The 17,561-nt window shown below is 38.9% G+C and overlaps 3 protein-coding genes across 4 annotated transcripts in view; 2 read left to right on the top strand and 1 right to left on the bottom strand.

The window, feature by feature from the left end:
- Positions 1-1,176, top strand: part of arhgap4a (Rho GTPase activating protein 4a) — a 42,582-nt gene extending 41,406 nt beyond the window's left edge. For both annotated transcript variants that reach the window (XM_037541541.1, XM_017694280.2), the window contains one exon: positions 553-1,176. In XM_037541541.1, the coding sequence (XP_037397438.1) occupies positions 553-723 (171 nt within the window). In that variant the 3' untranslated portion in view covers positions 724-1,176. The remainder of the gene's footprint in view (positions 1-552) is intronic.
- A 2,471-nt stretch (positions 1,177-3,647) lies between these two features.
- On the top strand, positions 3,648-6,679 carry LOC108425558 (translocon-associated protein subunit delta-like). Its single transcript, XM_017694281.2, has 6 exons — positions 3,648-3,807; positions 4,187-4,305; positions 4,393-4,467; positions 4,614-4,703; positions 4,788-4,853; positions 6,123-6,679. The coding sequence occupies exons 1-6, from the start codon at positions 3,759-3,761 to the stop codon at positions 6,225-6,227; spliced, it is 504 nt and encodes a 167-aa protein (XP_017549770.1). The 5' UTR covers positions 3,648-3,758; the 3' UTR covers positions 6,228-6,679.
- A 5,667-nt stretch (positions 6,680-12,346) lies between these two features.
- Positions 12,347-17,561, bottom strand: part of avpr2aa (arginine vasopressin receptor 2a, duplicate a) — a 34,399-nt gene continuing 29,184 nt past the window's right edge. The window contains exon 7 of the mRNA XM_017694282.2: positions 12,347-13,986. Within this exon, the coding sequence (XP_017549771.1) occupies positions 13,784-13,986 (203 nt within the window). The 3' untranslated portion in view covers positions 12,347-13,783. The remainder of the gene's footprint in view (positions 13,987-17,561) is intronic.

The following is a 17,561-nucleotide window of genomic DNA, read 5'->3' as shown; positions in this document are numbered from 1 at the left end:
CTTCCTCACCAAACTCACCCAATGATGTCTTTATGGACTTTGCTTTGTGAACTGGGGCCCAGTCATGCTGAAACAGAAAAAGGCCTGCAGCTGCTCAGCCAGAGAAACCCATGCCATGGAACTCCCAGCACACACTGTTTACGCTGAAGTTAATGCCAGAGAAGGTTTGGAACTCTGCAGTTGAGCCAGCAGAGCGTTGGTGACTTTTATGCACTATGCGCCACAGCACATTGTGTTGTGTGACACTTCATGGCTGAGTTGCTGTGATTCCTAAACACTTCCACTTTTCAGTAATGCTACTGACAGTTGATTGTGGAATATCTAGGAGGGCAAAAATTTCCTGAACTGATTTGTTGCGGTGGTGGCATCCTATTACAGTACCACACTCAAATTCAGTAATGACCGATTCTTTGTAAAAGAAGCTTGGATAGGTGCTTAATTTTATTCCTGTACCAATGAGACTGAGTGAAACACCTGAATTCAGTGATTAAGAGGAGTGTCCCAATACTTTTGTCCATATAAAATATAAAACCGTGTTGTATGTCTTCGCAGGAAGTGTGTCGTCAGATGAATGCTGTCTTCAAGGAGCTTGCCTTTCGCCAGGAGCAGTCCTTCACTGAGACCTCCTCTGCTTCTGTATCACCCCCACAAAACCCTCAGAGGAGAGGGAACACGGTGCCGAAAGGAAAAGGCATTTTTAAACCATCACAGCAGACGGACTGAGAAATGGAAAAGGACCATTAAGCTGGACACACGCTGAGAGTGAGGGGGAGCAGCGAGTCTGTTAGCAGCAATGAACAAAAGAGAGCTTAACAGAAACGGTAGTGCGATCTGTTTTTGTGAAGATTCAGTGGTTCAGTTCCTCACAGTGTAAAAAAGTAACTTAATAGGCTTCCTCAACAGTGGGGAAGTATTCACTGAGTATTTTATGATCATATAACAGAAGCAAATACTGTTCCCTTGCCCCTCCTCTATATATGACTGCCATTAACAAACCTACTGTGACCTAAAACATGATGATTCTGTTAGTTTGAGTAATAATTTATTTTCTAAAGCTATTTATTCCCCAAATCATGCACAATAGGCTATAAAATATTGATGTTTTGCAATAAAATATTTCAACAAGTCACCACATCTACATCTTTGTTTGACATTAAAGTCATCTATCAAACCTTATTAATGTCACATTTCTTCTAACAGGTTAGAAAAGAACACAGCAGACAAGCTCAGGGTGAACTCGAGGGTTAGCTTTATCCTGGTCCGTAAAGTGGACTCTGAAAGTGATCATTAAGAGCAAAAAAAGATGTTCTCTCAGATTTTCAGCTGCTTTTACTGGGAGACAGAAATAAAATGAATAAAAACCAGGTATCTGGACCACATTCTTGAATAAAGCAGGGAGAGCCGTCATTCCCCGACAGACACAAATGTTGAGTGTTTGGCGCCTGACCTTGTATCTCCAAAATGATAACTTTACAGGAGAAGAGAAAACCTTCTTAACTGTTAATGAAAGTTAATGGAAAAAATATTCATTACAATTACTTTGCAGCGTTTTTATTGCTGCAGTCTTTCTGAAATCCTGAGACAATTTAAAGGGAGGCTGGCAAATTCAAATTCAAGTAAAAAATGAAAAATGAAGACAGAAGGTTTTGTCCTGACAGCAGTGACTGATAGATGCCAAGCGCCTACAGAATACCAACTTGCACTAGCCCGGTTTATTTACAGGTGCTCCTGAGATTGTGTGGTGTATCTGGGCACCGTTCTCCTTTTGCCTTAAACCACGCTGTGGCCTGGCACCCTCACTCAGTCAGCACGTGACTGACATCAAGAGTCAGGGGCATCACATGAATTGAAGGCGAATTGCCCAGAAGAAGCTCATGCAGTGCGTTAAGGCGACGGAAAGGAGTTCAGCAGAACTGCAGTTTGAAAAAGAGCGGAGGCGTCAAATCATGTAACTGTTAGGAAAGAGACTACAAGTGATGCTAGAGGAGATGGAGAAATAGAGCCAGAGAGAAAACGAGATGACTGATGCTACATTCTAGTCTAACACTGAAGAGCTGCTGGCAACAATTACTGAGCAAAAGCGTCTGAAGGACAGCAACAAGCAGATGCAGGCAGCCTGGAACGTGGACAGGGTGGAAATAAAGAGGTTTAGCTACACATAATCCACACAGACTGGTTTTTGGAGACTGAAGATGCAGAGGCTGGAAGAGAAAGAAGATGGAAAGAATGGAAAATGTTGCAATGATGAGATAAGAAGAGACAGAGGTCACCGATTGAGCACCTCACTGCAGACCTGAAAGAGTTCCTGTTAAAGGGACGAGTACAGGAGCTTGTAGAAGCTAATCAGCACTGAAGAGAGAGCTGCAAAGCTGAAAAGCAGATGTTGGAGAAGAGAGGTTAAATGAGTTCTGCACAAAAGATCAAAAGGACAGTGCCACATTTATGGCCAAGATAAGACAATGGCTGGAGGAGGAGACAGACTCTGACAGGAGGGTGAGGAGAGAACAGGTGGACCAACTGGGGAAAGTGGCGTAGGAGCGAGACATGATTCTGTCAGCAGTTCCTAGCGCAGCTGTGTTAAAGCAGACGCTGGTAGAGGATCTGAAACAGAAACAGGTATGCCTTGGATAAGAGCATGACAGAGAAAGTGTGAAATTGAAAAGAAGCAGAAGGACAAAAAGGGTGAAAAGAACACTGTGAATCTGCACAGAATCTGGAAAATGGTGTCTGCACTACTTAAAAAGAGAAAGTGAGCACTGGAAGAAACCGTGGAAAAAAGAAAGTACAATCTTAACACTTGCAAACATAAATAAAGAGTTATTCTTCCCCTTAAAGTCTGGTAAAGTGTGCTTTGTAATAATAATAAGTAAGATAATGATGATGAGCATCATGTGTATAGCATATTTTCTAGATATAATCCCACTTTAAAGCCTTAAAGAAGGCTGAAAGACAAAAACACAATGAAGTCACAAAAACACTGCAAACATATGGTAAAATATGCTATAACTAAGAATCTCAAAGCAACATAATGAACATAATGTTATGTTATATATAAAATGTAGATCTTTAAAGTGTTGATTTTTGATTTGACCAAATCACAGTAAATATAACTCGAATAAGCTGAATGGTTTAGGAGTGGTGCTTTGCATCACTGACACTGTGTCCTTGTTTACTTACTGTTAAGGATGTTTAATGTAAAACATATTGGAATATACGGATGAAGTACACAGCTTATAACACAGAATTATATATGTTAACACATCATAATTCTCCAAGAAAATGGCAACTTGTGAGCAATATGCTAATTTTGTTAGGGAAAGCTATTAACTAGCAAATGCTGTATGGGTAAGACAGACAAACCTTCAAATTGAGATCAAGCAAAAAGTCAGGAATTTCAATTAAATGCCATACAATTGTTTTGGTATATTAAAATGTATTTACTTATGTAACTCATCATTAAAAAATATTTTTACTACTGATTATATTGTTAGGTATTATGGTAAAACAATACGTATTTAATAGTAGTAAATAATTAATAAAAGAAAATGTATTTATTTATGTATTTATTAATTAAGCGAGTTCGTTTTTTTTGTAGTTCTTTTGTAGCCTCAAATTCCCAGAATTCACCGCGCATTATACGTCATCCTAGCGCTGCCGGCGCTGATGTGTCTTTCCCTCTGATGTTCCGCTGCCAGTGTTGAGAAAGCGGTGCACGGTTCTCTACAGTACACGCACAATATCCATAACACTACAGAACAATGGTTAAAATTGGGTTCCTGGTAGCACTTTTGTTCTGCCTGTGCAGAGGTGAGTACGTTTCTACTGCTTAAACACCAACTACTGTAGCAGGTAGAGATCAGGACTCTGACTGAGCCTAACTAGTTAGCTGGCTTAGCTACGTTTACAGACTTTACATCAACATTATTGGTCAAATGATGGAAATATTAAAGAAGGTTGTGGAGTAAGTGAAATCAACGTACACGTGTTCACACACTTTATTGTGTTTTGTAGCTCACGAAGGCTTTTTTTCAGCTCTCATTGGGAATATGCATAGAAACATTTCAGCATTGAACGGTGGACAGTTTCAGTGGAGCTAATATCACTTGACTTTTGATTGACCTTTTTGATGCTGAGGTCAAAATGTGTTTCACTTGAATTTACCCCACCTTATTTTACCCGTCTGCAGGGGAGAGTTGCCTGAATCCAGTCATTACCCCATCCACGTACACCACCAGTGATGCAGTCATCTCCTCAGAGTCTGTCTTCATTGTGGAGCTCAGTTTAACATGTGCCAATGGAGTACAGGTAGTTTACGTTTACTCCTATTTCTGTATTTCTTCAGGATGACTTTGGCAATTAAACAGTAATTGTAAAAGTATTACTTTTCGTTAGAGTGTCGCATTGTACGCTGATGTCAATGGAAGGCAGTTTCCTGTGACAAGAGGCCAAGATGTTGGAAAGTACCAGGTTGGTGATCTGCATTTATTTCTGACACATTTTATATGTGGCTGAATTGTCCTGCCATGATGAACCTGTTTATTTTTCAGCGGTCTGAGCTTTGGTGCTTCTTTTGTTAGATATAGTTCTGTTTATAGTACGTGTGTTTCTACCAGGTGTCATGGAGTCTCCCCCACAAGCAGGCCAGCTCAGGGACGTACCAAGTCAAATTCTTTGATGAGGAGTCCTATAGTGCACTGCGCAAGGTTGGTTCATCATAACATGAATGCCTCAACTGCTGATGTTCCTTTGCTGTGATGTGAAATGTTTTGTGTCTGCGTGTATTCCAGGCTCAGAGGAACAATGAGGACGTAGACACAATCAAGCCCCTCTTCTCTGTCAACGTGGATCACAGAGTGAGTTCATTGTGAACAATCATTCATTCTTCAAGGGAGATTCCACCAATTAAAAAAAAAAACAGCATAATTCAACCAATGGGAAGTAAACAAAACCAATTCAGAGTGATCTGATGTGCAGTGAACTGACTCTTTACAGTGGTGGTGATGGGAACCAGGCGTCACAATGTGTACAACAAAAAAATAGCCATTTTATTTACTTTTTTAAACGGAATGTTGATAACGCTTGTGATGAGAACAGAGATAAAATCCCAAAAAATTACGTTTTCTATGGGAACTATTTGACGTCATTCTTTATTTTGTCACGCATGTAGTGTGTTTCAGCATCACTCCGGAAGTGTTTTGTTGCCATCTTGTGGGTGCTGTGTTAAATGCTGCTTTCTACTTTTCATACAGTTGCCTGTTTACGCACATGTGCGGACTGAGAAAACCGAAAGAAATCAGAGTAAGAGTTGACATGTGCTGAGAAGTCGGACTACTGAGTTAAAGTCCAGCTCTCTTTATTGGATTTGTTGGATTTCTGAGCTTTACTCTGATCTAAGAAATTGGAGTATGCAGTTTACATGACATAACAACAGAAATCCGATTATGATTGGATTATTAAGTGCATGTAAAAACTTTGAGGTATCTTTTAAAGGTGCTTAACACTACTGATGTCTGGTTCTGAAAAGTTCTGACTTGCTAAGTTGTATTGTTTTGCCTTTTGTGAAGTTGCTGGTCAAACTGAAATTTTGGTTGTTTGGATGTTATTTATTTTGTGTGATCATAGTCAGCATGTTTCTTAGTTGTCTATATGTTCCTGAATATCTGCAAAAATTAATGAATGCTTTTCTGTAATGTGTGGAGTCTGTAATGTGTGGAGTCTGTCACCCTAAATCTTCCATTACTTGTAGTCTAAGCTCACAGCCTCACAGCTCGAGGGGAAAACTAGTGAAGCACACCTCTGACGCCAAATATGTAGGTCAATAGACTACACATGTCCAGTTTCTGTATTCTGTTTAAATGAAGTAAAGCAAAACTTATAGAATCTGTATATCAGCTCCTACATCATTTGATGTACAAGCCTGATGTTCATCATTTTTTAAGACTACAGCTACTGCTGTTTTAGCTATGCGACATACTTCTGTTTTCTATACAGATTTACAAAGCAGATTTCTTTTGCCAAACTATCTCTTAATAGTATGGCTTCATCATGGTCAGCATGTGTCTTAGATGTTCATATGTTCCTGTGCGTCCGCGGTAATGAATCCATGCCTGTGTTTTTCACAGGGAGCGTGGAGTGGCCCTTGGGTGTCTACAGAGGTCCTGGCTGCTGCCATTGGCATCTTGGTGTACTACTTTGCCTTTAGTGCGAAGTCCACCATTCAGGCATGAAGAACAACCACTCCTCTCACATGCTTCATCAGCATTTCCAGAAATACCTCCATTCTCTTTTCCTTGCATTCTTTTACACAAGACCATTCTTTAATTACTTGATTTATAAGATCTGATTGTCATACTGCATAAGGCATATTATTCACAGAAGACGTGGTGTTTTGATATTTATTTATTTTTTTCATTTTGATCAGATGTAATTATTTTTTGTTCTTTTTTTGGTCGTTAAGTGTGCATGTTGGCCCCCTGCTGATCCTGAAAAGACTTTTGTACAATAACCACTGTAACTGTATGCTACAGTGGATTAGGCTTTTAGGCTATATCTTTCATACTGTAAGCTCAGTTGTAAATACAAGCAGAAAGAATTATGTTTCAGTCATACCAATAGAGACAGTGACCGTGTTTTACATTCATTTGTATTGTGACAAGGAATAAACCATTTCAAATGTTGATGCTTTATTTTCAGAGGTTTGCTTTAGTTAAAGAACACTGTCCCATGAACACAAGGGGGCAGGCAAACTCTTAAGTGGGAATTCAGTGCTGCGTGCTGCGTTTCCTTTATTTGGGCGTTACGCTAGCAATGGAATAACATTTATTTAACCTGTGAATCTCTTTGTTTTTATTTGTTTTGTCACTTTTTATGTGCTGGCTTGTATCCAGTTTTCTGCTTAGAGGTAATACAAAATTCCAGCAGTCAGTGGCATTTTTTGAAGCAGTGGTTTTCAAATCCAGTCCTAGGGAACAACCGTGTCAGCTATTCCCTGATGCAAATCATCAGCTAATTATCAGGTTTTTCATGAGCTGGATCAGGTATGTTGATTGCAGAGAATACTGGAACCATTGCTTAAACGAATGGATCAGCCGACCCCCCAACCCCACTTTCCCAATGTAGTTGATCAGCCAATACATTGTGTTTAGTGTTCAAGGGTGTCTCCTAAACAGAATAAATAGAACTAATACAATTAAGATCTGCCTCAAAATCTGACATTACTTTTTAACTAAGTTACATTATCCCTATAGATCCTGTGCAAAAATGAAGACAAACTTCTGACACCAAACATAGCTGATCAGCTGTGTTTGGGATAACGGGGGAAATTGTGTACATTTCGATTGTTTTTTAGCTGAATCCTACCTGGAATCTCTTAAATTCCCAGGCTTGTAACATCCTAATGCTTATTATTAAGTTACTGCACGGACTACAGTGCAATCAAACTGAGTTATTTTTAAGTGTGTAATAGACATTTTGACCCGCTGGCGGCTCCTGACCAATTAAGGACATTTTTTAAAAATATGAAGCACACAAGTTCCTCAGAATCTGTCCCATGGTGCCAGCACACATTTTCTGAAAGTCTGTGTGTCTTGCTAATCCAGCCACCTCCTATTATTTTCTCTGATATGTCTGGCTTCTTACATTGGATGAAAGTGGACAACAAAAAATAAAATGATGGGATCAGTAGACTAAATATTTCCTTTTTTTTTTTCAATTGTGTTCAAAAGAAGGATCAGCCGAGGCTCTAAAATTCAAATATCACCCGCTTTATCATTTATAATTGATTTCATGTATTAATCTGGCGAATGAGAAAGAAAGAAAGCAGTACTTTGTAGAAGTTTTAGGCTCCTGAAAAAGAATTAGAATTAAAGAGCTATTTAACCTTAATGAGGATAAATACAAATAATAGTCCTACATTAAGTAATGGTTTTAAATATGTCAATGTGTTTATGTATTCATTTACAAACCTCTCCTCGCAGCAGCCCAGTATAAGTTGTAGTCGTCTTCTAACACTTAGCTTGGCAAATCAGTACTTTATGTTAAATCAAGTGAGCTGGTGATGGAAGTGGACACATCCCTGCTATGGTAACCAAACTTTTACTTCAACCTAGCTCGAAAAATATTTCCAAAATGAGTAATTCTTTTAATTTTTTTACTGTATCTTTTTACAAACAAAAGCACAAATATTAAAAAAAGCCAAGATTTTTAAAAATGTTGAGGTGCCCAAGACTTTTGCACCGTACTGTGCATGCAGAGGCGAACTTCTGATGTTTCCGTGTGTTTAACCTTTGAAAAATGCTGTAAGTAAGTGAACGTGCTGAAGTTGCATTTCTGCCAGTCCATCTGGTATGGCACTGTGGAGCATGGTGCTTAGTATCCACTACTCTGCCAGTCACATGGCCTTCAACCAGGGTCGTCTAAGGTGAACTGAAATCCAAGGTGTAAGTAATTTCATCGTCATTGGAAACTAATGCGTCTAGCTTGAGCAACGGCACAAAACAAACAAGCAGAGAATAGAAGACTATAGCTGTGAATCTCAAGATAAATATTTCTTAGGGAAAGTGTGACTGAACAAATCTCTCTTGGGTTGCTTTTTATTAGCCTAACTGCTTCATAGCATTTGATTCCCTGGTGTTTTTACCCTTGTATCTGATTTTAGCTCAGGGTCAATACTTTAATGGCACAATCGCTGACTAAAACCAACTATATAGATACTGACAGTACAGTTTACAGATCCCATGGAGTTACTCACTAGTGAGTGTTCCAGTGTATAATGTGTGTATATGCAATCCGAGTTCAAAAATGTTTTGTTTTTTAAAGAAATAATCACGGTTCCTGCTATTTTGGCTTTCTGAATGTGATTTCTGCACATTCAGTTAAAGCCAAAACTGGTCACAAAGCACTCAATACATTGTTTATTACCTTTATTTATTTACTGTTTTTATTCGCTAGAAACCAGATTTGTAACTGGACTCACTCAACTGCAGATGTGGAGGAGAAAAGTAAAACCATTGAAATTTCCCAGCTTGTAAAAGCCTGTCAAAGTTTGACACGTCCCAGAGCTTTTGTGGTCAATTCAGACTTTTCCAGAATTGTCACCTACACGGGAGACTTGATATATGAAACACAACAGGCAATTTCTCCGAGACTGATTAAATCCGGCTTTGGGCTGAATTACACAGTGAACTGAAATTCTCCATTGGAAATGTTCAGTAGTCTAGGATTTTACTTATTTCACCTAAAATGCTAACCAAGCAGAAACCAGACAGAATTATACAAATCCTAACATATAATTGAGTTAACCCCTCACCATCTTGAGTAGTCCCTATCTAAGAAACCAGCCACAGTGTTGCAGCAAACCTTCAACGAGCTTTCTGCGGTGGAGTGTGACATAATGGGAAGATTTACGAGACTCCCTACTGCAACTCACTGATAGTAATGATGCCATTACTCAGCCATACAATCCAAGGCTGGGACTGACCCAAGCTGACTTGGGGGGTGGGGGTCTTCAACAATCCTTCATCAACCTCTGTGCATACATGCTGCTCACTCGCTTCTCCATAATTGCTCTTGTCAGACAGTGGGTCAGTCTGGTTCATTGTCTAATGGGGACACAACCTTGAACTTAGCCATGACCTCAGAATCAACAACCCCAAGATGCCATCGGCGTCTTCTAATGTGGTTCTGAAAAGGGGTGCTTGCTAATGCTGGCTAAAGGGGGTGCTAGGTACTGTGAACATAAAAATGAAACTAACCCACCTTGAGGCTTTATAAACATGATAACAAGTTGCCTCAGCTAACTATTACTTTTTGTCTTGTAGCAAGAATGTCTGGGGACAGCCATGAGAAATTCTGAGCTGAATGTAAAAGGGAAAGTAGGTTTATTAGGTTAGGAACCAGCTTAAATGTGAAAGTCGGTGCTCAAAGTAAGGAGCGATAGTTCATACTTCAAAACCATCTAGTGTGCAATAAGCCTGTCTTTGGCCCATAGATGTAATGTACGTTAGTATGGCTGAGAAGACCCCAAAAGGTTACAATTAAGCATAATGTGTGTTGTGTGTGTAGCGACAACACATTTTACACATGCTGTAAAAATAAACTGCTCTTGCATGGGAAAATCAAAATGATTGCATTTTGCTAGCTAGTTTATTTTGCTTGCGCTGTAAAAAAACAAAATCTGTGAAAATTGGTTTAAAAAGTGTGGCAGCAGGGTTGCCAGACAAAACCTGTTAACAATAAAAATATATTTTTTAATGATGGTAAACGTCTGTAAAATAATAGTCATCTAATGTCTTTAAAATACTGCCCTTTATCGTAAATCATCCATTTCACAAGTTCAACTAGTTATTCTATAATAGTAACAATAACAGTATCAATATTGACAATAACACCCTTTAAAATAAATGTACATGTCTGTGAAATGAAGTTGATCTTTTGTTTTTTTTTTATTTTGTTTCTATTTCTGTAAATTCACAGCAGCAGTGTTAAAATACAGTATATGGATTGTTTATTTGCATGAATTTAAAGTTTTTTTCATTTTTATATACACTATTTACAGCACTTTAACAATATTTTTTACTGCTGTATGTGATTGTATTTTGGATGTTGAAAATGCATGGACCACATGAGTTTGGTGCCAGGTTTTAGAGGGGGCGTATCCTTGTAAGCAGATTTTGCCGCAGTCTGGCACCAAAAGTTTAAGGTTCTGTCTCTAGACGTGTAATCACATCTTGCCCCATGAGAAAAAAAGAGAGGTCTAAAGTCAATTGAAAGCTTAAAGGACTGCCTGTAGAAACTTCCTGTGAGGGCAAGTGGTTAGAGGAGGTCTGCAGGTGCCCTTCTGGTTTTGAACTGGAACTCGGGGCTGAAGTCTACCTGGTCAGCTTTGGAGATTAGAAAAAACAGTGGACTTTGATTATCTGCACTGCAGCAGTCTCGATTAGATTTTAGCTACGGGCCTTCTTTACCCTTGTTGCCATGAAAGGGGGTGTATCTTATTTTTTGTTACTTAATCATTCTTTAATAAAGCCTGTGTTTGGTTGACTGGTCTAGCCATTTACATTAGCTTAATGCTGCCTTCTCAAGCGTTTCCTGTTCTCAGAACTCAGAGCTTTAATGGGATTTTGAATGTTAGGTCTTTGGGCATTGGCTACAGTTATTGAGACATCAAAATATACAGTACAGGCAAGTGATGTCTGAGGAATGTGTCTAGTGTACCTAGAACTTAAAGGAAGGACAGCCATGTAAGGGCAATTCCCACATCAGATACACGCGAAGGAACAGAGCGAGAACTACCAAAAAAACCTACGCCTGCTAATGACTGCTTATATAATACATCTAATCTTGCTTTTGGATGGAAAGCTCTCTCTAAAGACTCAGAAAAATACAGTCAGGGTCTATTAGTCTAAGGATTTTTCCTGTAGATCAATCCGATCGACGAGACCTCTCCTTTGAATTGTGAAGTTAATACAAGTGGATAGTTTCAGGGAAATATTTAACATTTTTTAGATTTCTTAAAAATTCTTTTATGCCAAAATCACTACAAATAGTTTAATAGTAAGCATTATTTAAAAAAAGTAAAGCATGATATTTTGCATATGTTTATTACATTTAAATAAATGACACCATTAATAAAAAAAGACCTCTGGAATGTCATCACATTTACATTTAACACAGTTAATAACAATAAAGCAAATTATTGGCTCTAAAATGCAGCTGGTGGGCCTAAAGTCCATTAGAAGACACTGTTTATGGTTCTACAAGTTAAAAACACAAATGAAATCTGGAGGACATCATTACATTCAAGAGATTTATTATGGTCTACTTAGTGTCGCGTGATGATATACTGAATATATATGTAGAGGTGAAGAGGAGAAATAGGAACCTATGAAACAGACAGTTGTACATGCTGATATGAGTGATGTTTAAGGCACCCGTTCGACCTGATGTTTGTCCTTCTGTACATAGAGCTTCCCTTACCGTGAGTTTATGAGCCTGCTTAGTTTCATAATCCTTCAGAACAGTACAAACAGCGAATGAAACGGGTTCAGAAACTTCTGGATCTACAATCAAAGAAGATTCCATCTCGCTGGCTTTACACGATTAAACTTTCATGCAACTTTCTGCATGCAACTTCATTTCCAGGCAACTTGACAGTTACACAAGCTACAGTTACACAAACAAAGTTGCATGCAACACATTCAGTTACTCCACAATTTTTAATATATTATAATGTTTCACTATTATTGTTATTTACATTTGCATATTTAATATGATTATATGTTTTGTTTATTCTGTCCTAGAAACTTTCCCCTTCTGTGTTATTTTTCAAAATTTATATCCAAAATAAAACGAAGAGAGGAGAAAATTAAGCTAGCTACATAAATCAGGATAACATCAGGCTAAAGAAGAATACATGCTGGAATAAGCAGCTCACTGTTCACTGTTAACTAGCTTTTGTTAACTAGCTGTTGCCTAGTTGTCAGCTGATCGTTAGCTTTGAGAAACCCAAGAAACTACCAACTTTGAAACCACCAACTTTACATGAATTCAGTCATGGGGTCTCATTTTTAGTCATCCAATACACGATCTTCTCTTTTATTTCCTTCTCCATTAATCCAGTGAAATCAATTCGAAATGATGGTTTACGTGATTATGTGATGCCTGTCAGCATCTGGCTCATTTCATAAAGTTGAGACACTTGCAACTGTTGCAGCTGAATTTCAATTGAGTTGCAGGATGCTCTAGTTTATGCAACTCAAGTCCGTTTTAATTTCATGTAAGTTTCACCGTGTAAAGTCAGCTTTATTAGAGTAAATACTGGAGAACAAGCCATCATCTAGTGGTATTCTTATGCCTATGCCATGAACAACTGAAATGGTAAGACACTGCTGCAACCTTTTCAACCATTATCACTAGTTTGTGCATCTTTTCATATACTTGCCACATTTTCCTCCTTTTCCAGTCTTTTATTCGTCCATGTTCAGAGTCCATTCGTTTCCACTTTTCTTATTTGTGTTGCATTCATCTTCGCTTTTAGACAGTTATTTACAGTCATCCTTTTGGATGGAGTCTCCACACGTACATTCCATAACGAGTCCTCATCAGCGGTCCTTGCCATGAAAACATGGAACCCAAAAGTGAGTGAGATTTACGGCAGAAAGGCTGACAAAATGTCACGGCTGGGTTCCATGGCTTAGACAGTAATTTCCTCCTCTTTTTCCTGAGAAAAAGAGACTCTTTAGTTGTCTTTGCTCAAGATGTTCTCTGCACATTAAACAGATTTGATATAGTAGCATTTCTTCCAACTTTATTTATTTCATTTATTTAATTCAGCTTACTCATACAGGTTATTAGCCTGTTCTTATGCTCCAACAATTTTAGCTAAAACAGCTCAAATAGCTGCTTATATCTACAGGCATATATCTACAGTGGCTAAAGTAGCCACTTGTATCTGGAAGCATCCTGTTTTGCATGAAATTCTCATCACTTTCAAGTTCATGTTGTGAATTGGTCCCGCTTGGTCATAAATAAATGTGACATGCTCCGACACATGCTCCCTAGAGCCAATCACACTCCGCTTCCGCTATGCTAAACAGGTAAACACGCTCCATACATATCAATGAATGCAGTGCTGTCTCTTCCAATGACAAATCTCGCCTGTGTCATTCCCCACATCTCATCTCCTGCTTGGTGTTAATACATGTGCCACTGTATATCTCTTCATCCGCTGAGCGTCAAGGAGTCCAGCTGTGCTCCATGTCTGTTATGTGAATGTGTCCGCAGCTCAGCACAGGTTGTCCTTGGTGGTGGTGGTGGTGTGGACGGCGCTGGAGTCTTCGGGATTGGACCCCCGGCGTGTGCTGCGTGGGCGGCAGCGCAGCAGGGCCAGAAGCTCGTGAGATACGCTGCTGGAGAAGGCCGTGTAGATCCAGGGGTTGGTACAGGAGTTCAGACTGGCCAGCAGCATCAGGATGGTGAAGGCCACTCCTTAGAGAAAGTGATGGAGAGAGGACATGACAGGGTCAGTCTGTGTGATGTCTGATCATCTGACTGATTATGTTTCTGACTATATCACCCCTGCATTTTAGATTAGCAAGTGAGACTGCATCCCTGTCCCTCAAGACCACATAGTGAACAGTTGGATGCCACTGTTTTAAAGTAAATGTGTCCCAAAATCTGAAGATCAGTGTGTGACTTTAGGAACTTTAAGAAGTGTCGCCGCTGAAACACATATTTTCTGCAATTATGTAAATGTGTGTTCAGATGTTCAAAGCTTTGTTTGCCAGTCATGTACTAGCTAGCATTACGCTCAAAAATGAGCTAATATTGTCATCACTGAAACAGTCACTACCGAAAATGATCACCGTAAAATTTCTCTATGGCTCATTGGTTATTTAAGCCGTCAGTTAACAAATAGAATGTTCAATCACTTCTAGGGTTATTTGAATTAAAAGATTTTTGTCCAAGTCAGCTGAAAGTGTATGAAATATATTTTGAACTTGGATTTTGAAGCAATTTGTTAGAATGATCCATACCATTCCACATCTAATTTCTGCTTAGCATGACTTTAAAACACCAGTAAAATAGGCTAAAATAGATAGATGCTAACTAATAAACTACAACACCCATCTCTCACATGAACCACATGAACATGCACATCAGGTAAACAAGTTCCTCCTCGGGGAAAAAACTACTGCCTCACGTACTCAGACTGCCTTAACTAACACAATTGTTAGTTTACTGGTTTGTGTAAGATATTTTGGTGAAGCTTCTAGTATTATGATGTTAATTCAGCGTGTAGTGGTGTTAGCCTGCATGTAGCATTATGTGGCATTCGGGTGCTATTTTCCCAAAATTGGCTATTTTCCCAAGCTATAATTGAGCAACTTTTCCAGAAAAAGTAGTGGCTACTTTTTAGTTACTTTCAAAGCACAATTGTCAGAACATTTGTGAATCTTCACCTGAAACAGGCCCAGTTGACAGTGTAAACAAGACACTGCATTTAATCCTGAGCCATAAAGAAACACACAATTGAAAAGCTGCCAATATATCAAAACGTGTAAAACATTCAAACTTACACACCAAAAGGCGTGATATCCAACAAAAACTTTGACTAAAGGCAAAGTCAATCATTCCCGTTTTTTCCTAACAAAAATCAACAAAAATAACGGAATACAAACCAGAGAATTTTGTTCAAAACTTTGTCAACTGTTGAAATAAAACTGCTCCAATTTAAACATTTCAGCAATATACACCTGATACATATATCAGTAATAACATTATGATCACCTCCTTCTTTCTACGCTCTTTGTCCATTTTATCCTCTCCACTTACTATATAGGTGCACTGCTGTGTCTGATTCACTCGTACCAGCACAGCACACACTAACACACCACCACCATGTCAGTGCTACTGCAGTGCTGAGAAAGATCCACCACCCAAATAGCACCTGCTCTGTGAGGGTCCATGGTGGTCCTGACCACTGAAGAACAGGATAAAAGGAGGCTAACAAAGTATCAGAGAAACAGATGAACTACAGTCTGTAGTTTTAGAACTATAAAGTGCACCTATACAGAAAGTGGAGCTGATAAAATGGACAATGAGCATAGAAACAAGGGGGTGGTCATAATGTTATGCCTGATCGGCGTTTGTACAGACACTCACATTTAGCATCTTTATTAAACTTCAGTCTCAAAAATCTTCATCAGTGACCCTGGCCCTGTTTGAGAATTGGGGCTGAATAATCTCTCCACTGCTGCAGAGCTGCTGTGGCTCCACAGCCGAACTAGATTTCTAGGTAAAATAACATAATAATCCCCCTTTGCTGTAAAATCGTTCAACACACAGTTCTAACACAGTTTTCTCAACAATTGGTCTTAAATGCTGGAGTAAATGCATAACTGCTAATTCACCCTTTAACACTGAGGACTGGCGTGCAGACTGCTGGACACACAGCAGCGGAGATAACGAAACGTCAAAGAGAGAGAAGACGAACATCGATAATCTGGAGATGAATGGACTTATTTACATTTAGAAATCACTCTGCTTTGCTGACACGTTTAATCTGCAGCAACTCGCGAAATTTAAGTCACTTTTCTTTCTTCTGCTTCTCATTCGAATTCCAATTTAAATGGCACAGCAGGACAAACGGACGCCTCACGCACCATTTAAGGTGGAACGGGACAATTCAAACGAGAAGCTGGAGGATGAGAAGCAACTTCAACCTCATAAAAAGTCAAACATTGAGAGACATTTTACAAGAAACTCGCGGAGAAGTTTCCTGAGATGTGAAAAAGCGGCTACGAGCTAAAGGTTAAAGCAGAGCAAAGTCTGCATTTGCGTTTATATTTTCAGCCTGTATATCAGCGCATCAGCACACACTGAGACATACTTACAACACATATTACAGCCAAGATGGTAAAACGGACAGAAAATGTGGTGGCTCCCAAGGTGGTTTGATTTTGCTTAAAGGACAAAATGGCTCTTCTTAATATTTCTGTTGCGACCACTGAGTTAAGCCTGCTAGTTAGGGAAGATCAGCGCGTGGGGCGAGCACGTGCCCGCTTGCTGTAACTGTCCATGGCTCAGCCTGGATTGCACAGTTGCTACCAGCCCAGTTACCGGCCGCATTCATTTTGCGCAGATTGACTGAAAATTGTAGTGAAAATTTCGCTACAGCTGCACATAAATGTGTAGGCGCTACAGCTATATTTCATCATAATATAGCAACTACAGCTACTAACTACTAAAATGTGTAACTAACTACAAAACGGACCGTGCTAATTAGCTGATAAGTAATAAGTAATTTGATAAGTAATTTCAAATATATATTAGAAATGTTAACATGGCTTTTGGCTTCAGTTTTATCGATTTCATCCCAATCCAAGCAATAGGAGCTTGGTCTTATATACCTGGAAATAGCTGCCCTGTGACGTTAGCAAAATGGCCGCTGAGTCGACCTGACTTTCCTATCATGTCTTTAAATATATATTTTTAAATAAGTACAACAAAGCTAGCACACAACTGAATTAAAGTCAGTGGCAGTTTTACAGTTAACTGTAATGGCTTGCATGATAATGAAGCAGGCTAACTTGCTGACTGAGGATTCTTATGAAGATAAATCAGGACAGGGATATGAGATTGGGCTTCACATCAGCAACATTTGGAGGAAAATGTCTATATGGCAAAATGTAACATTTTACTTTACCACAAGGCAAAACAGGGATCAATTTTGAAAGCACCTTTTATTTCTGCAAGAAAAATCCAGCTTGTACCCAGAGTTCCTAATATGGTCATGACACCGAATGACAACACAAATTTCCATGGTAGCTGCTGATTGTTGTATACTGGGTGTATTCTAGTCATTCAGCAGCCATACATAAATACTTTTGGCTAAAATCCTTTTACTTTCATCCACATGCAAAAAACAGATATGAGTATATGCTTTGCTACACTTCAACTGGGTATAAATTATTCACCTAATATGCATCATTTGCTTTTTATTTTGTTGCAGTACTGCAAAAAATAAACATACTTTCTTTTACAATAGAACTTCAAGGCAA

The sequence above is a fragment of the Pygocentrus nattereri genome, chromosome 9 (genome assembly GCF_015220715.1).
Source record: "Pygocentrus nattereri isolate fPygNat1 chromosome 9, fPygNat1.pri, whole genome shotgun sequence".
Taxonomy (NCBI): domain Eukaryota; kingdom Metazoa; phylum Chordata; class Actinopteri; order Characiformes; family Serrasalmidae; genus Pygocentrus; species Pygocentrus nattereri.
This window is presented reverse-complemented; position numbering and strand designations above follow the sequence as displayed.